General features: G+C 49.2%; 1 protein-coding gene across 3 annotated transcripts in view; it reads left to right on the top strand.

Annotated features, from left to right (window-relative positions):
• LOC136579771 (class I histocompatibility antigen, F10 alpha chain-like) overlaps positions 1-19,821 on the top strand; it is an 87,766-nt gene that overhangs the window by 10,011 nt on the left and 57,934 nt on the right. For all 3 annotated transcript variants that reach the window (XM_066579835.1, XM_066579836.1, XM_066579837.1), the window contains exon 2: positions 17,082-17,140. In XM_066579835.1, coding sequence (XP_066435932.1) covers positions 17,083-17,140 — 58 coding nt within the window. In that variant the 5' untranslated portion in view covers position 17,082. The remainder of the gene's footprint in view (positions 1-17,081; positions 17,141-19,821) is intronic.

Genomic DNA, 19,821 nt, shown 5'->3' with positions numbered 1-19,821 from the left:
AGATCAGGTGTCACTCGAGTATATAAATCGGCCCCTCCCGCGGCTCGCCACAGATGCATTCTGACAGAGATCAGGGAAAGTGCTGCTGGAGCCGGAGCTGCTATAGGGAGAGCGTTAGGAGTGATTTTAGGCTTCAAAAACCCCAACAGTCCTTCTTAGGGCCACATCTGACCGTGTGCAGTACTGTTGAGGCTGCTTTTAGCAGTGTTGCACAATTTTTTTTTGTACATCGGCCCTGCAGAGCATTGCGTCCGCAGTCTGCAGTCATTGTACAGAGTATAGGGCCAGTACTGGTGAGGCAGGGAAAGCAATATTCAGGCTATATAGGCAGTGGACTTTTTCCAAAAAATTGGGGAAAAATACTATATTTGGGCTGCCTGTGACCGTCTTCAGTTTACTGCGTGTCTGCTGGGGGTAGTAGTCCTAATTAATACGCAGCTAAGCGCTACAGCAGGCTTGCGCAAAATTGTTTCCTGGATCTGCTGTCTCTGTTACATCAGCGCTGTCATCCCGCCAGAGGGAAACAGTATGCATAATATTATACACTGCCTACAGTATCTATCTGCTGGGGGTAGTAGTCCTAATTAATACGCAGCTAAGCGTTACAGCAGCCTTGCGCAAAATTGTTTCCTGGATCTGCTGTCTCTGTTACATCAGCGCCGTCATCCCGCCAGAGGGAAACAGTATACATAATATTATACGCTGCCTACAGTATCTATCTGCTGGGGGTAGTAGTCCTAATTAATACGCAGCTAAGCGTTACAGCAGGCTTGCGAAAAATTGTTTCCTGGATCTGCTGTCTCTGTTACATCAGCGCCGTCATCCCGCCAGAGGGAAACAGTATACATAATATTATACGCTGCCTACAGTATCTATCTGCTGGGGGTAGTAGTCCTAATTAATACGCAGCTAAGCGTTACAGCAGCCTTGCGGAAAATTGTTTCCTGGATCTGCTGTCTCTGTTACATCAGCGCCGTCATCCCGCCAGAGGGAAACAGTATACATAATATTAAACGCTGCCTACAGTATCTATCTGCTGGGGGTAGTAGTCGTAATTAATACGCAGCTAAGCGTTACAGCAGGCTTGCGCAAAATTGTTTCCTGGATGTGCTGTCTCTGTTACATCAGCGCCGTCATCCCGCCAGAGGGAAAGAGTATACATAATATTATACGCTGCCTACAGTATCTATCTGCTGGGGGTAGTAGTCCTAATTAATATGCAGCTAAGCGTTACAGCAGCCTTGCGCAAAATTGTTTCCTGGATCTGCTGTGCGTTCCGTAAGGGAAGTCAGCCTACAACCACAGGCCAATAAGCGGCACATTTAATTACAGCGTTCTGTTTCTGCACTACTGGTAATACAGCATGCTGAGGGGTAGGGGTAGGCCTAGAGGACGTGGACGCGGGCGAGGACGCGGAGGCCCAAGTCAGGGTGTGGGCACAGGCCGAGCTCCTGATCCAGGTGTATCGCAGCCGACTGCTGCGGGATTAGGAGAGAGGCACGTTTCTGGCGTCCCCACATTCATCTCACAATTAATGGGTCCACGCGGTAGACCTTTATTAGAAAATGAGCAGTGTGAGCAGGTCCTGTCGTGGATGGCAGAAAGTGCATCCAGCAATCTATCGACCACCCAGAATTCTGCGCCGTCCACTGCTGCAACTCTGAATCCTCTGGCTGCTGCTCCTCCTTCCTCCCAGCCTCCTCACAAAATTACAATGACACATTCTGAGGAGCAGGCAGACTCCCAGGAACTGTTCCCGGGCCCCTGCCCAGAATGGCCAGCAATGGTTCCTCTCCCACCGGAGGAGTTTGTCGTGACCGATGCCGAACCTTTGGAAAGTTCCCGGGGTTCGGGGGATGAGGCTGGGGACTTCCGGCAACTGTCTCAAGAGCTTTCAGTGGGTGAGGAGGACGATGACGATGAGACACAGTTGTCTATCACTCAGGTAGTAGTAATTGGAGTAAGTCCGAGGGAGGAGCGAACAGAGGATTCGGAGGAAGAGCAGCAGGACGATGAGGTGACTGACCCCACCTGGTTTGCTACGCCTACTGAGGACAGGTCTTCAGAGGGGGAGGCAAGTGCAGCAGCAGGGCAGGTTGGAAGAGGAAGTGCGGTGGCCAGGGGTAGGGGCAGGGCCAGACCGAATAATCCACCAACTGTTTCCCAAAGCGCCCCCTCGCGCCATGCCACCCTGCAGAGGCCGAGGTGCTCAAAGGTCTGGCAGTTTTTCACTGAGACTGCAGACGACCGACGAACAGTGGTGTGCAACCTTTGTCGCGCCAAGATCAGCCGGGGAGCCACGACCACCAGCCTCACCACCACCAGCATGCGCAGGCATATGATGGCCAAGCACCCCACAAGGTGGGATGAAGGCCGTTCACTGCCTCCAGTTTGCACCACTGCCTCTCCCCCTGTGCCCCAACCTGCCACTGACATCCAACCCCCCTCTCAGGACACAGGCACTACCGTCTCCTGGCCTGCACCCACACCCTCACCTCCGCTGTCCTCGGCCCCATCCACCAATGTCTCTCAGCGCACCGTCCAGCCGTCGCTAGCGCAAGTGTTGGAGCGCAAGCGCAAGTACGCTGCCACGCACCCGCACGCTCAAGCGTTAAACGTGCACATAGCCAAATTTATCAGCCTGGAGATGCTGCCGTACAGGGTTGTGGAAACGAAGGCTTTCAAAGGTATGATGGCGGCGGCAGCCCCGTGCTACTCAGTTCCCAGTCGCCACTACTTTTCCCGATGTGCCGTCCCAGCCCTGCACGACCACGTCTCCCGCAACATTGTACGCGCCCTCACCAACGTGGTTTCTGGCAAGGTCCACTTAACAACAGACACGTGGACAAGCACAGGCGGGCAGGGCCACTATATCTCCCTGACGGCACATTGGGTGAATTTAGAGGAGGCTGGGACAGAGTCAGAGCCTGGGACCGCTCACGTCCTACCCACCCCCAGAATTGCGGGCCCCAGCTCGGTGTTGGTATCTGCGGCGGTGTATGCTTCCTCCAGAAAACCACCCTCCTCCTCCTCCTCCTACGCAACCTCTGTCTCGCAATCAAGATGTGTCAGCAGCAGCCCGTTGCCGTCAAGTAACGAACCCCATTGAAGTCAATGGGCGACTCGAGCATTTTTGTATATCGCCGATGCTCGCTAAGGTTTTCATTTGTGAAAATCGGGGCAATTCAAGAAAGTGATGGGAACGACACAGAAACGGATAGGGCAGGCGAGGGGCTACATGTTGGGCTGCATCTCAAGTTCCCAGGTCCCACTATTAAGCCACAATAGCGGCAAGAGTGCCCCCCCCCAACAATTTTTACTTCTGAAAAGCCCTCATTAGCAATGCATACCTTAGCTAAGCACCACACTACCTCCAACAAAGCACAATCACTGCCTGCATGACACTCCGCTGCCACTTCTCCTGGGTTACATGCTGCCAATTCCCCCCCCCCCTCGACCCAGTGTCCACAGCGCACACCAAACTGTCCCTGCCCAGCCTTCAGCTGCCCTCATGCCACGCCACCCTCATGTCCATTTATAAGGGCGTCTGCCACAGGAAAAGCAGGCACACACTGCAGAGGGTTGGCACGGCTAGGCAGTGACCCTCTTTAAAATGGGCGGGGCGATAGCCCACAATGCTGTACAGAAGCAATGAGAAATCCAATCCTGTGCCACCTCCATCTGGAGCTGCACACGTGGGCATAGCAATGGGGAACCTATGTGCCACACACTATTCATTCTGTCAAGGTGTCTGCACGCCCCAGTCAGACTGCGTTTTTTTTATAAATAGTCACAGGCAGGTACAACTCCGCAATGGGAATTCCGTGTGCACCCACAGCATGGGTGGCTCCCTGGAACATAACTGTATCCCATTGCAGTGCCCATCACAGCTGAGGTAGTAATGTCGTGCTTAATGCAGGTGGGCTTCGGTCCACACTGCATGCCCCAGTCAGACTGGGGTTCTTTAGAAGTGGAAACAGATGCATTTACAACTCCGTGTGGACCCACAGCATGGGTGGGTGCCAGGAAGCCACCGGCGGTACATAAAAATATCCCATTGCAGTGCCCATCACAGCTGAGGTAGTAATGTCATGTTTAATGCAGGTGGGCTTCGGCCCACACTGCATGCCCCAGTCAGACTGGGGTTCTTTCGAAGTGGAAACAGATGCATTTACAACTCCCTGTGGACCGACAGCATGGGTGGCTCCCTGGAACCCACCGGCGGTACATAAAAATATCCCATTGCATTGCCCAACACAGCTGAGGTAGTAATGTCATGCTTAATGCAGGTGGGCTTCGGCCCACACTGCATGCCCCAGTCAGACTGGGGTTCTTTAGAAGTGGAAACAGATGCATTTACAACTCCGTGTGGACCGACAGCATGGGTGGGTGCCAGGAAGCCACCGGCGGTACATAAAAATATCCCATTGCATTGCCCAACACAGCGGATGTAACGTCAGCTGTAATGCAGGTGGGCTAAAAATTCATTTGATTACACTGTAGGCGAGGGCCCACAAAAATTGCTGTATCAACAGTACTAATGTACATCAGAAAAATTGGCCATGGCCAACCAAGAGGGCAGGTGAAACCCATTAATCACTTTGGTTAATGTGGCTTAAGTGGTAACTAGGCCAGGAGGCAGCCCAGTTAAACTAAAAATTGTTGGAGGTGAAAGTTTCAACGCTTTAATGAGCATTGAAACGTATAAAAATTGTTTAGAAAAATTATATGACTGAGCCTTGTGGGCCTAAGAAAAATTGCCCGTTCGGCGTGATTATGTGAGGTTTCAGGAGGAGGAGCAGGAGGAGGAGGAGGAATATTATACACAGATTGATGAAGCGAAAAGGTCCCCGTTTTTGATGGGGATACAGAACGATGCTTCCATCCGCGGGTGCAGCCTACGTATTGCTTAGGCATCGCTGCTGTCCGCTGGTGGAGAAGAGAAGTCTGGGGAAATCCAGGCTTTGTTCATCTTGATGAGTGTTAGCCTGTCGGCACTGTCGGTTGACAGGCGGGTACGCTTATCTGTGATGATTCCCCCAGCCGCACTAAACACCCTCTCTGACAAGACGGTAGCCGCAGGACAAGCAAGCACCTCCAGGGCATACAGCGCGAGTTCAGGCCACGTGTCCAGCTTCAACACCCAGTAGTTGTAGGGGGCAGAGGCGTCACGGAGGACGGTCGTGCGATCGGCTACGTACTCCCTCACCATCCTTTTACAGTGCTCCCGCCGACTCAGCCGTGACTGGGGAACGGTGACACAGTCTTGCTGGGGAGCCATAAAGCTGTCAAGGGCCTTAAAGAGTGTTGGGCTGCCTGTGCTGTACATCCTGCTTGATCTCCGCGCCTCCCCTGCTACCTGGCTCTCGGAACTGCGCCTTCGGCCACTAGCGCTGTCGTATGGGAATTTTACCATCAGTTTGTCCGCCAGGGTCCTGTGTTATAGCAACACTCTCGAACCCCTTTCCTCTTCGGGTATGAGAGTGGAAAGGTTCTCCTTATACCGTGGGTCGAGCAGTGTGTACACCCAGTAATCCGTAGTGGCCAGAATGCGTGTAACGCGAGGGTCACGAGAAAGGCATCCTAACATGAAGTCAGCCATGTGTGCCAGGGTACCTGTACGCAACACATGGCTGTCCTCACTAGGAAGATCACTTTCAGGATCCTCCTCCTCCTCCTCAGGCCATACACGCTGAAAGGATGACAGGCCAGCAGCATGTCTACCCTCACCAGTGGGCCAAGCTGTGTTTTCCCCCTCCTCCTCATCTTCCTCCTTCTCCTCCTCACCGCACTGAGATATAGACAGGAGGGTGCTCTGACTATCCAGCGACATACTGTCTTCCCCCGGCTCTGTTTCCGAGTGCAAAGCGTCTGCCTTTATGCTTTGCAGGGAACTTCTCAAGAGGCATAGCAGAGGAATGGTGACGCTAATGATTGCAGCATCGCCACTCACCACCTGGGTAGACTCCCCAAAGTTTCCAAGGACCTGGCAGATGTCTGCCAACCAGGCCCACTCTTCTGAAAATAATTGAGGAGGCTGACTCCCACTGCGCCGCCCATGTTGGAGTTGGTATTCCACTATAGCTCTACGCTGCTCATTGAGCCTGGCCAACATGTGGAGCGTAGAGTTCCACCGTGTGGGCACGTCGCACAGCAGTCGGTGCACTGGCAGATTAAACCGATGTTGCAGGGTGCGCAGGGTGGCAGCGTCCGTGTGGGACTTGCGGAAATGTGCGCAGAGCCGGCGCACCTTTCCGAGCAGGTCTGACAAGCGAGGGTAGCTTTTCAGAAAGCGCTGAACCACCAAATTAAAGACGTGGGCCAGGCATGGCACGTGCGTGAGGCTGCCGAGCTGCAGAGCCGCCACCAGGTTACGGCCGTTGTCACACACGACCATGCCCGGTTGTAGGCTCAGCGGCGTAAGCCAGCGGTCGGTCTTCTCTGTCAGACCCTGCAGCAGTTCGTGGGCCGTGTGCCTCTTATCTCCTAAGCTGAGTAGTTTCAGCACGGCCTGCTGACGCTTGCCCACCGCTGTGCTGCCACGCCGCGCGACACCGACTGCTGGCGACGTGCTGCTGCTGACACATCTTGATTGCGAGACAGAGGTTGCGTAGGAGGAGGAGGAGGAGGAGGAGGAGGGTGGTTTAGTGGAGGAAGCATACACCGCTGCAGATACCACCACCGAGCTGTGGCCCGCAATTCTGGGGGTGGGTAGGACGTGAGCGGTCCCAGGCTCTGACTCTGTCCCAGCCTCCACTAAATTCACCCAATGTGCCGTCAGGGAGATATAGTGGCCCTGCCCGCCTGTGCTTGTCCACGTGTCCGTTGTTAAGTGGACCTTGGCAGTAACCGCGTTGGTGAGGGCGCGTACAATGTTGCAGGAGACGTGGTCGTGCAGGGCTGGGACGGCACATCGGGAAAAGTAGTGGCGACTGGGAACTGAGTAGCGTGGGGCCGCTGCCGCCATCATACTTTTGAAGGACTCCGTTTCCACAACCCTATACGGCAGCATCTCCAGGCTGATAAATTTTGCTATGTGCACGTTTAACACTTGAGCGTGCGGGTGCGTGGCGGCGTACTTGCGCTTGCGCTCAAACACTTGCGCTAGCGACGGCTGGACGGTGCGCTGAGAGACATTGGTGGATGGGGCCGAGGACAGCGGAGGTGAGGGTGTGGGTGCAGGCCAGGAGACGGTAGTGCCTGTGTCCTCAGAGCGGGGTTGGATCTCAGTGGCAGGTTGGGGCACAGGGGGAGAGGCAGCGGTGCAAACCGGAGGCGGTGAACGGCCTTCGTCCCACCTTGTGGGGTGCTTGGCCATCATATGTCTGCGCATGCTGGTGGTGGTGAGGCTGGTGGTGGTGGCTCCCCGGCTGATCTTGGCGCGACAAAGTTTGCACACCACTTTTCGTCGGTCGTCTGCACTCTCAGTGAAAAACTGCCAGAAATTTGAGCACCTCGGCCTCTGCAGGGTGGCATGGCGCGAGGGGGCGCTTTGGGAAACAGTTGGTGGATTATTCGGTCTGGCCCTGCCTCTACCCCTGGCCACCGCACTGGCTGTTGCAACCTGCCCTGCTGCTGCCCTTGCCGCCCCCTCTGAAGACCTGTCCTCAGTAGGCGTAGCAAACCAGGTGGGGTCAGTCACCTCATCGTCCTGCTGCTCTTCCTCAGAATCCTCGGTGCGCTCCTCCCTCGGACTTAATGCCCTTACTACTACCTCACTGATAGACAACTGTGTCTCATCGTCATCGTCCTCCTCACCCACTGAAAGGTCTTGAGACAGTTGCCGGAAGTCCCCAGCCTCATCCCCCGGACCCCGGGAACTTTGCAATGGTTGGGCATCAGTCACGATAAACTCCTCTGGTGGGAGAGGAACCACTGCTGCCCAATCTGAGCAGGGGCCCGAGAACAGTTCCTGGGAGTCTGCCCGCTCCTCAGAATGTCTCATTTTCATGGAGTGAGGAGGCTGGGAGGAAGGAGGAGCAGCAGCCAGAGGATTCTGAGTTGCAGCAGTGAACGGCGCTGAACTCTGGATGGACGATAGGTTGCTGGAAGCACTTTCTGCCATCCACGACAGGACCTGCTCACACTGCTCATTTTCTAATAAAGGTCTACCGCGTGGACCCATTAAATGTGCTATGAATGTGGGGACGCCAGAAACGTGCCTCTCTCCTAATCCCGCAGCAGTCGGCTGCGATACACCTGGATCAGGAGCTCGGCCTGTGCCCACACCCGGACTAGGGCCTCCGCGTCCTCGGCCGCGCCCACGTCCTCTAGGCCTACCCCTACCCCTCAGCATGCTGTATTACCAGGAATGCAGAAACACAACACTGTAATTTAATGTGCCGCTTATTGGCCTGTGGTTGTAGGCTGAGTTCGCTTACGGAACGCCAGGAAATAATTTTGCGCACGCCTGCTGTAACACTTAGCTGGCTGCGTATTTATTTGGAGAACTACAACCCCCAGCAGACACAGACCCAGAACACTGAGCAGAGTGACAGGCAGGCCAAATAGTTTGTTTTTCAAATATTTTTTTCAAAAGGACCACTGCGTATATTCAATCTATATATGTCTTCTGGCCCTGCCTACACAATTCTGTCCCTGATGTGTGTGTCACGGAACTGCAGTGTTGCACTGTTATTAAGTGCAACAGAGCGGTGATTTCAGAGCCAGGAAATAATTTGGCGCACGCCTGCTGTAACACTTAGCTGGCTGCGTATTTATTTGGAGAACTACAACCCCCAGCAGACACAGACCCAGAACACTGAGCAGAGTGACAGGCAGGCCAAATATTTTTTTTTTAAATATTTTTTTCAAAAGGACCACTGCGTATATTCAATCTATATATGTCTTCTGGCCCTGCCTACACAATTCTGTCCCTGATGTGTGTGTCACGGAACTGCAGTGTTGCACTGTTATTAAGTGCAACAGAGCGGTGATTTCAGAGCCAGGAAATAATTTGGCGCACGCCTGCTGTAACACTTAGCTGGCTGCGTATTTATTTGGAGAACTACTACCCCCAGCAGACACAGACCCAGAACACTGAGCAGAGTGACAGGCAGGCCAAATACTTTTTTTTCAAATATTTTTTTCTAAAGGACCACTGCGTATATTCAAGCTATAATATATGTCTTCTGGCCCTGCCTACACAATTCTATCCCTGTAGTATTACTACAGGGCGCAATGCTCTGCACGGCCAATATACCAAAAAAAAAAAAAAAGTGCAACACTGCTAAAAGCAGCCTCCACACTACTGCACACGGTTAGATGTGGCCCTAAGAAGGACCGTTGGGGTTCTTGAAGCCTACACTAACTCCTAACACTCTCCCTGCCTAACCACCACTTCTGTCCCTGTAGTATTACTGCAGGGCGCAATGCTCTGCACGGCCGATATACCAAAAAAAAAAAAAAGTGCAACACTGCTAAAAGCAGCCTCCACACTACTGCACACTGTTAGATGTGGCCCTAAGAAGGACCGTTGGGGTTCTTGAAGCCTACACTAACTCCTAACGCTCTCCCTACAGCAGCTCCAACACTATAGCACTGTCCTCAGCTATCTCACAACGCATCTGAGGCGAGCCGCGGGAGGGGCCGATTTTTATACTCGGGTGACACCTGATCTCCCCAGCCACTCACTGCAGGGGGGTGGTATAGGGCTTGAACGACGCAGGGGGAAGTTGTAATGCCTTCCCTGTCTTTCAATTGGCCAGAAAAGTGCGCTAACGTCTCAGAGATGAAAGTGAAAGTAACTCGAACATCGCGTGGTACTCGTTACGAGTAACGAGCATCTCGAACACGCTAATACTCGAACGAGTATCAAGCTCGGACGAGTACGTTCGCTCATCTCTAGGGACCTTATTACTTTAGTGCTATGCCAATTCCTTAACCAAAAAGTTATGTCATCACAAAATTCACTAATAAGTTGTAGGGATTTTGTAATAGTTTACACCAGCGTGGATTATTAGGATATTGCGTTGGGGGTAGCTATTTGCCAATTGTATACCCAAAAAGGGATGACGTCAAGAGTTTCACTAATAACTTGTAGGGATTTTGCAGAGGCAAACAAAATTTTGGGGCATTTACAGCTTCTTTATTTACATGCATCGGGGAGCCTGACACCAAATGCAGCCTCCAATATTGCCCCCTTTGGTACCCCACTAGTAATGGTGATCCCTCTATTACTGCCCCTCTGTGATATCCCACCACTAACAGTTACCCCTCCAATATTGCCCCCTGTGGTGTCCCACTGGTTATGGTGACTCCTTCAATACTCTCCCCTGTAAACTTCACAGCTTCTTTATTTACATGGCATACATCGGGGAGCCTGACACCAAATGCAGCACTACATCCCATTTGAAACAAATATGGACCCTCGCTTGCAACATAGGCTAGAGGCGAGTTGGACCACGCCTGCCACCCGACTCCTGTGCGCACTGTGAAACCCACACTACATCGCCAGCTGACGTGCCTGCTTAACATCGGCCCCGTTGAGACTGCCTCCACCTGGTGCGATCTCCAGGCAGTAGTTGTTTGCAACATCTCCAGCCTGCCACTGCTCAACATCGGCCCCCAAAAATGCCGCCTTACCAGAGGATCCACTGGCTTAACATCGGTTCAAATGCTGCTGTATGATGGCCAGGGGAGGCCAGGGAGAAGTCTTGCTTGGCCCTTACTCACAGAAAGCAATGTTGATTGACTGACAGCTGCTACGTCTGCGAGACACCTCAATTTTTGCCCCATCCTGGGATAGTGCTGCAATTGCACCTGACAATTTCTTTAGTCCAGACCATCTCATTGGCCATATATTAGTAATGAGATGCAAAGATTTTGGTATATGTTGGGTGGTTGCCTATTTCTTGCTACTTACTGCATGACGTGGTGTAGCCCTCTTTATTTGCATCTTTTCACTGTGTAGGTATATTCTGGTAAAACTAGGTGGGGGTTTTACGGTCTTGATTTGGCTCTGATTTGTGCTCCAAGGAGTGGCCCACAATCTAGGCAGGTTTGTCTCTGTAAAATTAAGGAAATTACAACTTAACTGTGACTGCAAAGTATTAGGGTGATTAGGGGGTGTTCCCCTGATCTAGCCTTAGTGTCCTGTTACACAGAATGATATTGTTCACCCAAGCGAATAAGCAAACAGTTTCACAGTGGGATCATTAGAGTAAGGGGTTGTAGGTGCAATCCCTTTTCTTAATGAAGCACGATACGTATTATTAAGCTTAACTCCTGTTTTTATTAATAAAATATACAATAAACACTTTTCAGGGCCGCTGCGCCCCTTCCTCAATATTTTAGCTGGGGACACATTGTACATATAATGGGGAATATGTTGATAAACAAGGGGATAATTACATGATAGTTACATAAAATGTATAATAAAAAAAGTGATTTGAGTGAAAAAAAAACTGAAAAAGTAGAAGAATAAAACATGCCAGCAAACAAGTAATTAATATTTAAATAATTAGGTACATGGCTTTTAATTTAATAACTGAGCTAATAAATTCTAGGTCCATTGTTCCCTCCCAATACTGCTCCCTGTGATGCCCAGCTAGTAACGGTGACCCTTCTAATCCTTAGCCCTTTGGTACCCCATTAGTAACCCCTCCAATATTGCCCCCTTTGGTACCCCACTAGTAATGGTGACCCCTCCAATTTGATCCCTCTGTTATCCCACTAGTAAAGGTGATCCCTCCATTACTGCCCCTCTGTTATCCCACTAGTAAAGGTGATACCCCCATTACTGCCCCTCTGTGATATCCCACCACTAACAGTTACCCCTTCAATATTGCCCCCTGTGGTGTCCCACTGGTTATGGTGACTCCTTCAATACTCTCCCCTGTAAACCACTAGTAACCCCTCTAGTACCGATTTCTCCTGAGTGTGGAAATACCTCATATGTGGATATAAACTGCTGTTTGGGCACAGAGGAGGTTCAGAGAGGAAGGGGCGCTATTTGGTTTTTGCCATGCAGATACTGCTGGAATCGATCGTTTTTGGACCCCATGTCACATTTACAAGACCATGAAGTACTTAGAAGAGTTGCCCCCCCCCCCCCTTCCCCCGAAAGTGACTTTTATTTTGGTAACTAGAGTCCTCAAGCAATTCTTTAAGGGGTATAATGAGTGTTTTGGCCCCACAGATGTTTGATGGTTGTTAACACTGAACCACAAAAATGAAAAATTGCTATTTTTTCAAAATCTTTTCACAAGCGACATATGAGAAAAGGTAACATAACATGTGTTGCCCGACTTCTCTTGGGCACGGAAATGTCCCATATGTGGACATAAACTGCTGTTTGGACGCATGGCAGGGCTCAGAAGGAAAAGGGCGCAGATGATGCTGGAATCAATTTGGGCATCACGTTGAAACTGCGGAGCCCATAAGGGAACAAGTCAGTTGAATCCTCCATCTCACAATTGACCCCATTTTAAAAACTGCACCCTTTAGTGTATTCATCTAGGGGTATAAGAAGTAGTAGTGCTCTGGTATCTTACTGGCACGTCAGTTTACAATGTGGGGGCGTATGTAAGTTGTGCCAAGAACATCACAGTGTAAAAAATTTTTTGTGGGAGGGAATGGGAAAACAATAATTCCATTATAGTTTTACAGGCTTCATCTAAATTGTGTTCACAGTGCAGTTTAAATGACGTCACCTTTATTCTGCAGGTCAGTATGATTATGGTGATACCAGATTTATGTAGGTTAAAATATTTTACTATTTTTGCGAAGTGACAGTGTAGTGGCCCAGAGTTAACGGGCCCCTCCATAAGTATGAATGTGTTTGTCTTGTGCCTATGTATTGTCAGTGTCTTCCATGTGAGTGAATTTGATGTGTATTGCACCTCTGCAGCACTGAATGGGCTTTGGCTGGAAAATGTGTCTTGTTGTGTGTCATGTGACCATGTTTCATACATGTGTCTGCAAGGATGCTATGCAAATTAGTTGGAGTTTGAGTCTAAGTGTGGGAAGTCTGGCAAGAAGTTGTACATGTCTTGTGGTGAAGAGAACTTTTACTGAGCAGAAGAAAGTGTGCTCTGTCGCACGACAGTCCCCCAAGATGGCAGAGGCTGAACGATGACCTAATGTCTGCCCTGGGAGCAAATCACCCAGGCCTTTTGGCAACTAAGATGGAGGACTGAGACAGTGAGAGGAACCGCCAGGTGGCGCTGAGTGCCCGTTTCCAAATGTGAGTGTTGACCGGTAGAAAGCTAGAGAAAGAGAAAGAGAGTGGCCAGGAGCAGAACTCCACAGATAACTGGGACTGTGGACTCGTCTGAAATCCTGTGAATCCTCCCTGTCGCACCACTATTGTGTTTGCACCGATACCCTGCTTGCGTATGTAAAGTGTTAAACTTTAACTGTTTCTACAAGTAAACAAGCTCAACCAACCTTTCCTGGTTTTGCTCTAAAACATTATCCCTATGTGTGTGGACTATTTATTTTTAACTTCTGGATTCACCGCAGAGGACAGAACGGTGGTGGCACAAGTGACATAGTACTTAAGGTAAACCGCTATTGGGTTGCCCTGTGAAACTCTCCAGCAGTAACTTCGTCGGGTCTCTTGCTACCCCCAGGGGAGGAGATGGTAGAGCTCTGTGACAAGGCCTCAATCTACCGCACTGTCTCCTTGGCTGTGGGCCCGCTCCTCAGACGCTGCAACAAAATTTATAATCACCATATTTAGAGCCCCATAACTTTTTTATTTCTCCATCTACAATGCTATGTAAGGGATTGCTTTTTGCCATTTTGGGCTGAAAGTTTTTTGAATGCTTCTTTTTGCATTTTAGGAGCTGCGATGTTAAAAGAAAGTAATTCTGACATTCTTTTTGTACGTGATTTACCTTGCAGTATAAATATGTTGGCATTATTCTGCCTATCATTAGGCTTGTGCAAATACCAAATTTATATATTAATTTATTTTGACCTTTTTTGCTCAAAAAAGCCTGTTTCACATGTACAGCACATGCCAGGAACACGTTATAATGTATGAGCAGCTGCAGACTCTTACTTTCCAACTTTTCTGAATCACCTCATATTTTAGCAAATCCAAATGCCAGCTCACCGCATGGATACGCTTTCCGACGAATGCACAGACAGGAGCAGGCACACCATGAACACAGGGGTGTAACACAAGGCTCAGGGGCATGGGTGCAAAAATTAAGCTTAGCCCCGTACCATACCTAAATCATGCTGCATACAGCTAAAAAATGAATATTCATACATTAACTTGCCCCTTGGAATGATCTTTCCAAACATGGCGTATTTCCTGCACTACATGAAAACTTGTTTGTAGCCCCATAGAGCACTCTCGCAAACACATCGATTTTTACCGATATTAGTGCTGTGCCTCAAGCGCCATTTAAACTGCAGTATAATGCTTCCATTGATGTTAGTGGGGTTACTCAGACCTGAGCTTAAATGCGGTGTTACTAACACTGTGATTTTCAAGAACTTACTGTTCTGTTTTTGCATTTTTTAATGCACCTCATCACTCATCACAATGATGAGGTGCATTAAAAAGCACTGTCAAATGCTCTACCATGCATTCAAAAATGCCTTATGTTGTGTTCATGTTTTTTTGTTGTACTTTTGAACCACAATGAAGAAAAACACAATAAAAACCTGCATGCAGTATTCAAAGACCACATACGTTTTTAAGAAACTGTGTTTTTGATGAGTTTTTTAATTGTTCAATTTTATACTGTATATACAGGGAGAGAGATAGTGAGACAGACAGGCAGACAGATAGATATGAAAGAGATAGTGAGACAGGCAGACAGATAGATGTGAGAGAGATAGTGAGACAGGCAGATAAAGAGATAGAGAGATAGATTATAGTACTTACCACCTCTTCTGGTCTACTACGCTCCCCGACACTACCGGACTCATGATTGGTCAGTACCCTGCTGGCTGGACCAATCACGCAGCCGGCAGTGCACTGATAGACTACAGCTGTGACCAATCACAGAGGGTAACACTCTTTTTAAATGCGTTGGATGACAAAACTGCTGTTATGCCTTACCGACGCTGGATTGGAGCTGCAGGTGTAGTAGCCATGCCGGTGATTAGAAAATAGTCAAGATAGCCGGGAGTCGTTATCAGGAAGTCACAGTATGCAGTACAATCGGATGAGACAGAAGCGTAGGCAAATGGAAGCCAGAGGTCAGCAGCAGCAGGAGGTACCGGTACAATTGCAGAGGAGCACGAGGAAGAGGAGCTTCATCAAGTTGGTGGAGCACAATAATCACGCACTGGATCTGAGGCATGGTCAGACGTTTATGGGAAGTCCTAATTAGTAGCATGGCAGAGCCAGAACAGGGAAACAGAAAGTGGATTTAGCAGGAGCTAGGAAAAATAGAGCAAAGCTGGATTTCAGCAAGGAACTGTCTAAATCCTAAGATTTAAATAATTTTAGTTTTCGTTTTAGGTGTTCAATGATATCTGGTATGGCCGTCTTATCGCGACCTCAAATTATAGCAAGATTGTCAGTGATACGGCTATACCGGTGCAGAGAACCCACAAACCAAAAGCAGAAACAAAAATATATTTGTGTTCCCAGTAGCTCATGTAAATAATTGCCAGGAATGGTGAAAATTTTGAACCCATTGAAGCTCCTGTTAATTGGATAAAAAAATGCCTATTAAATACAAAAGAGAAACTAAAGTAAATATCCCAATTGCAGTAATCACAAACTCCTACAATTGGACAGAAAAATTCCCACATTTATCCAGGAACCAACGGAGTGCTTGCGATGCCAAATAACAGGGTATGGATGTGTAACTATGCGAGCAATGCCTGACACACAAAACTTCAGGTGTGCTCTAAAAACGCACCTCTTCAGAGAGGCATACCATATCCCCTATATCAAACCCCTCTGTACTCTGCCTGATAACATGCTCCCTGTCCTACCGACTGCAATGACTGCTAGCGTTAATCAACCGCCCCCCTACAGTCATACGATTCAGCCACTATACGGCCTGAGCATTATCCCTCACTCTCCAGCCCACCATACCATGCACATCTCCCACCGCCATACCGTGCACATCTCCACCCCGCCACACCGTGCACATCTCCAGCCCCTTCACCTTCTGTATCACCTCATTATCTGTAGCATGTAAGCTCGTTGGAACAGGACCCTCACCCCTACTGTGTCCATCAACTGATTACTACATGTAACAGTGGTTTTGGTATCTTTGTTTTTTGTATCTGTTCTTAAAGTAACCTCATATTTTAGGGCCCATTCAAATTGCCTATTTTCTTCCCCAAGTCCTGCTCATGTGTTCTCGGGCCTATTATTGACAATTAAGCTGTACACAAAGGCGTTTCTTCACAAGGATCTGTGGTCCAATTCACAGACTAGAATCAGACATGCGATGTCCGCTGCCCGCGAGTATCAGACAATGAACGGACGTCTGATCGTGTGCTGTCTGATGTGATTTGCACCAAACTCGCACTCGGACGTCTGAATACGGCTTTAGGCCTCATGACCACGGGGAAATTCGGGCTCGCACGGATTCTCCATGCAGAATCCCACTGCGGGTCCTTCCTTTCCCGCAGACATGAGGCCACAAAATCAGAAATACTCACCTGTGCGGACGCTGCGGGTCTGCCCTCCTTCTTTCTTCGGCCCAGGGGATGTGCTCAGCACGCCGGTAGCGGACCGCGCACATGCGCCGTACACACTTTTTTTTTTGAATGCTTGCTGGACGGCTTCCATAGGCTTTAACAGCCTTTAGCCGCCACTAAAATGGAGCATGCTGCGGGTATTTTCCCGCACATGCAATCCGGGCCTCAGGGGAAAATGACATTCGCAGGTATCTAATTACCTGCGGGTGTCCAATGCATCCCTATGGGGCGTGGATCACGCGTGCGGGTGATCCGCTGCGGATATTTCCCCGTGGACATGAGGCCTTACTTTCCTTTTCTTACATCCTCAGTCTGCCCGGTAACTGCGGATCTTCTGCAAGTGAATTTTCCTAACAAAGTAAATCTAACAGTCATCCAATCAGAGCTCAGCCCTCTCCTTGTGCCGTACATTGTGATTAGTCTGTGCTTATGGTTGTCCTTTCTATTACCCACAGGATGAAGAAGATGTCCGTCCTCACCCTGATACTACTGAACGTGTCTAGAGTATTTTGTTGTGAGTATGTAGGGAGGTGTGCGCTAACATTACATTATTACATCTTACATAATCTTGTATAATTGTCACATCCTATTCTTTGTAATTGTGATCAGTAATTGTTTTTCATAAAATACTAGTATAACCTCCCCAAAGGTCCTGTGCTAAAAATGTGTTCAGCGAACAGTGATTGTATATTTCAGTTATTAGACTTAGTCATTTGGTGAACCAAAGTTCTTGCAAGACTAAGTTTTCACAGAGGAGACTTCTATTTCCAACCAGCATCCGTGGAGCTATTTACCCCGGCCAGGGCAAACTATTTATTGACTTTGATAATTCTATATTTCATGCGTATTAGTAATGATGCCCAATTTGTAGGGTACAGACTGAGTTAGGCTGCCTGCAGACGGCCGGGTCGGATCCGGCTGCGAGAATTCTCGCAGCGGGACCCAACCCGAGCGTCTGCAGAGAGCAGCGCGTCACTCACCTGCCCCCGTGGCCCCGGCTTTTTCATGTGCCTGCTGCCGGGCAGCCGGTGCATGCGCAGAGAGGAGGCGGCGGCCAGGGAGTGACATTTCTGTGCACAGAAAAAGAGCATGCCGCTATTAGTTTGCCGCGCGAGATTTCGCGCGACCAAAATCGTGGCCGTCTGCCTAGGATTGTGTTTGTTAACGCAATCCTATGGCAGCTTCCATGGTCAGAAATTCCGCGGAAAATCCCGCCGCGGAGTTTCCGCCCGTCTGCAGGCGCCCTTATAGAGTGAAGTTTAAATCCACGACATGGGGTTGAGCAGTGGGGATAAGATGGTAATCACGGTGGCTCTGCTGCTCCCCTGAGATGTGAAAAATCATGATCTGATGTGGAATGCCGCATGCAGTGGCAAATTTGGCAGTTCTTATTGCATACTGCCCGCAGGGTTGAGCAAGGTAAGATGGTGATACCCTAGTGGTGCTCTACCCACGCAGTAGGGTAGGGCAGGATATTGTTTGTCATGACATTAGTCCGTATATAGATAGGGAGCAATTCTGAACAAAACAATAATTACAAAACGTGGAGAACTAAACCAAATGGGGGAAACACCTCTATATTACCTGGAGTTACCTCAGTGCAGTTGTTGCAGATGGAATGGATTGCTTTACTACCTGACTCCTCCAGGAGTCAGGTAGTAAAGCAAACCAAAACAGTTTTATTCTTCAAGAGCAGATGAGGGATTAACTTGACTTGTTGCATACAAGTCATATTAGATGACTTTAGAAAAAACAGTTACAGTTGCATGTATTAATTACTTCTGCAGTTTCTCAGGGGCTTGATATAGGCAATTACATTTATCCTCTGTACTTTACATGACCTGATTTTACTCTGTAATCATCACAGAAAGTGCTGGGGTACCCAACTCTGGGGTGCTACATGTCCACATAATCCTGTTATATGTTACTGCCATATTATTCTTTATACATACTTTCAGTAAAGCATTGTTTCTTCTGATCTGGTGTAAAGCCTTTCCATAAACGGTGTCCTATTCTGAACCTGTTACAATATATCATAGTATATCATAGTATGTAAGGCTGACTCACAAATATCACCCATTTTATTCCCATGAGGGCAGGCACCCACTGGCGTTTTTTTCCCACTCGCAGTGCGAGAAAAAAGAAGGGATGACGCCAGGATATCGCCAGTCTTCCCAATGGGGCCAGCGGCAGCAGCGCTAGCCACAGTGAAAATATATGGAGAATACAGCAGACTTTTGCCACAGATGTCACAGCTGTGACAGCTGTGGCAGACGTGCAGCATGCTATCCCATTGCATTCAATGGGATCGGCGCTGCTGCCGGTCCCATTGAAAGCAGTGGTTTTTGGCAAACCCTGCAGTATGATTTTCGGAGAAGGGCTTGAAATGTAAGCCCTTCCCTGAAAATCATCAATAAGTGGTTAAAGTTTAAAAAAAAGTACTCACCTCTCCGCCGCTCAGACGCGTCCTCCGGCTGGCTCCCCGACACTGCTATCCAGCACTTTCAGCAGGCGGGGATTTAAAAATATCCCCGCTTAGCTATTCATGAATAGCTAAGATAGTGCTATTCATGAATGAATAGCTAAGCACTATCTGTAATTGGCTGAGCACTCAGCCAATAGCGAAGCACTAGCTGTTATTGGCTAAGCGCTCAGCCAATCAGCACAGCCCTTTCAGGAGGCAACGGTTTTTAAATACCCACCTGCTGAAAGTGCTGGATAGCAGTGTCGGGGAGCCAGCCGGAGTACGCGTGTGAGCGGCGGATAGGTAAGTACTTTTTTTTTAAAACTTTTTTAACCACTTATTGATGATTTTCACGGAAGGGCTTATATTTCAAGTCCTTCCCCGAAAATCATACTGCAGGGTTTGCCAAAAAATGCTGCTTTCAATGGGACCGGCAGCAGTGCCATCCCATTGAAAGCAATGGGACAGCATGCTGCACTTCTGCCACAGCTGTCACAGCTATGACAGAGAATTCCTTCATCCCCGCGGTCCCAGCGAGGATGAAGGAAACTCCTGCCACAGCTGTGACAGCTGTGGCAGAAGTCCGCAGTATTCTCCATATCTTTTCAATGGGGCTAGCGCTGCTGCCGCTGGCCCCATTGAAAAGACTGGTCATATCCTGGTCTCATTCTTTATTGTGCTGCAAGGCGAGTGTTATCACTTGCTCTCGCAGCGCAAGATAGAAAATATCG

This window comes from Eleutherodactylus coqui, chromosome 10 (assembly GCF_035609145.1).
Source record: "Eleutherodactylus coqui strain aEleCoq1 chromosome 10, aEleCoq1.hap1, whole genome shotgun sequence".
NCBI classification, from domain to species: domain Eukaryota; kingdom Metazoa; phylum Chordata; class Amphibia; order Anura; family Eleutherodactylidae; genus Eleutherodactylus; species Eleutherodactylus coqui.
The sequence above is the reverse complement of the archived record's forward strand: the minus strand, read 5'-3'. Positions and strand labels throughout refer to the sequence as shown.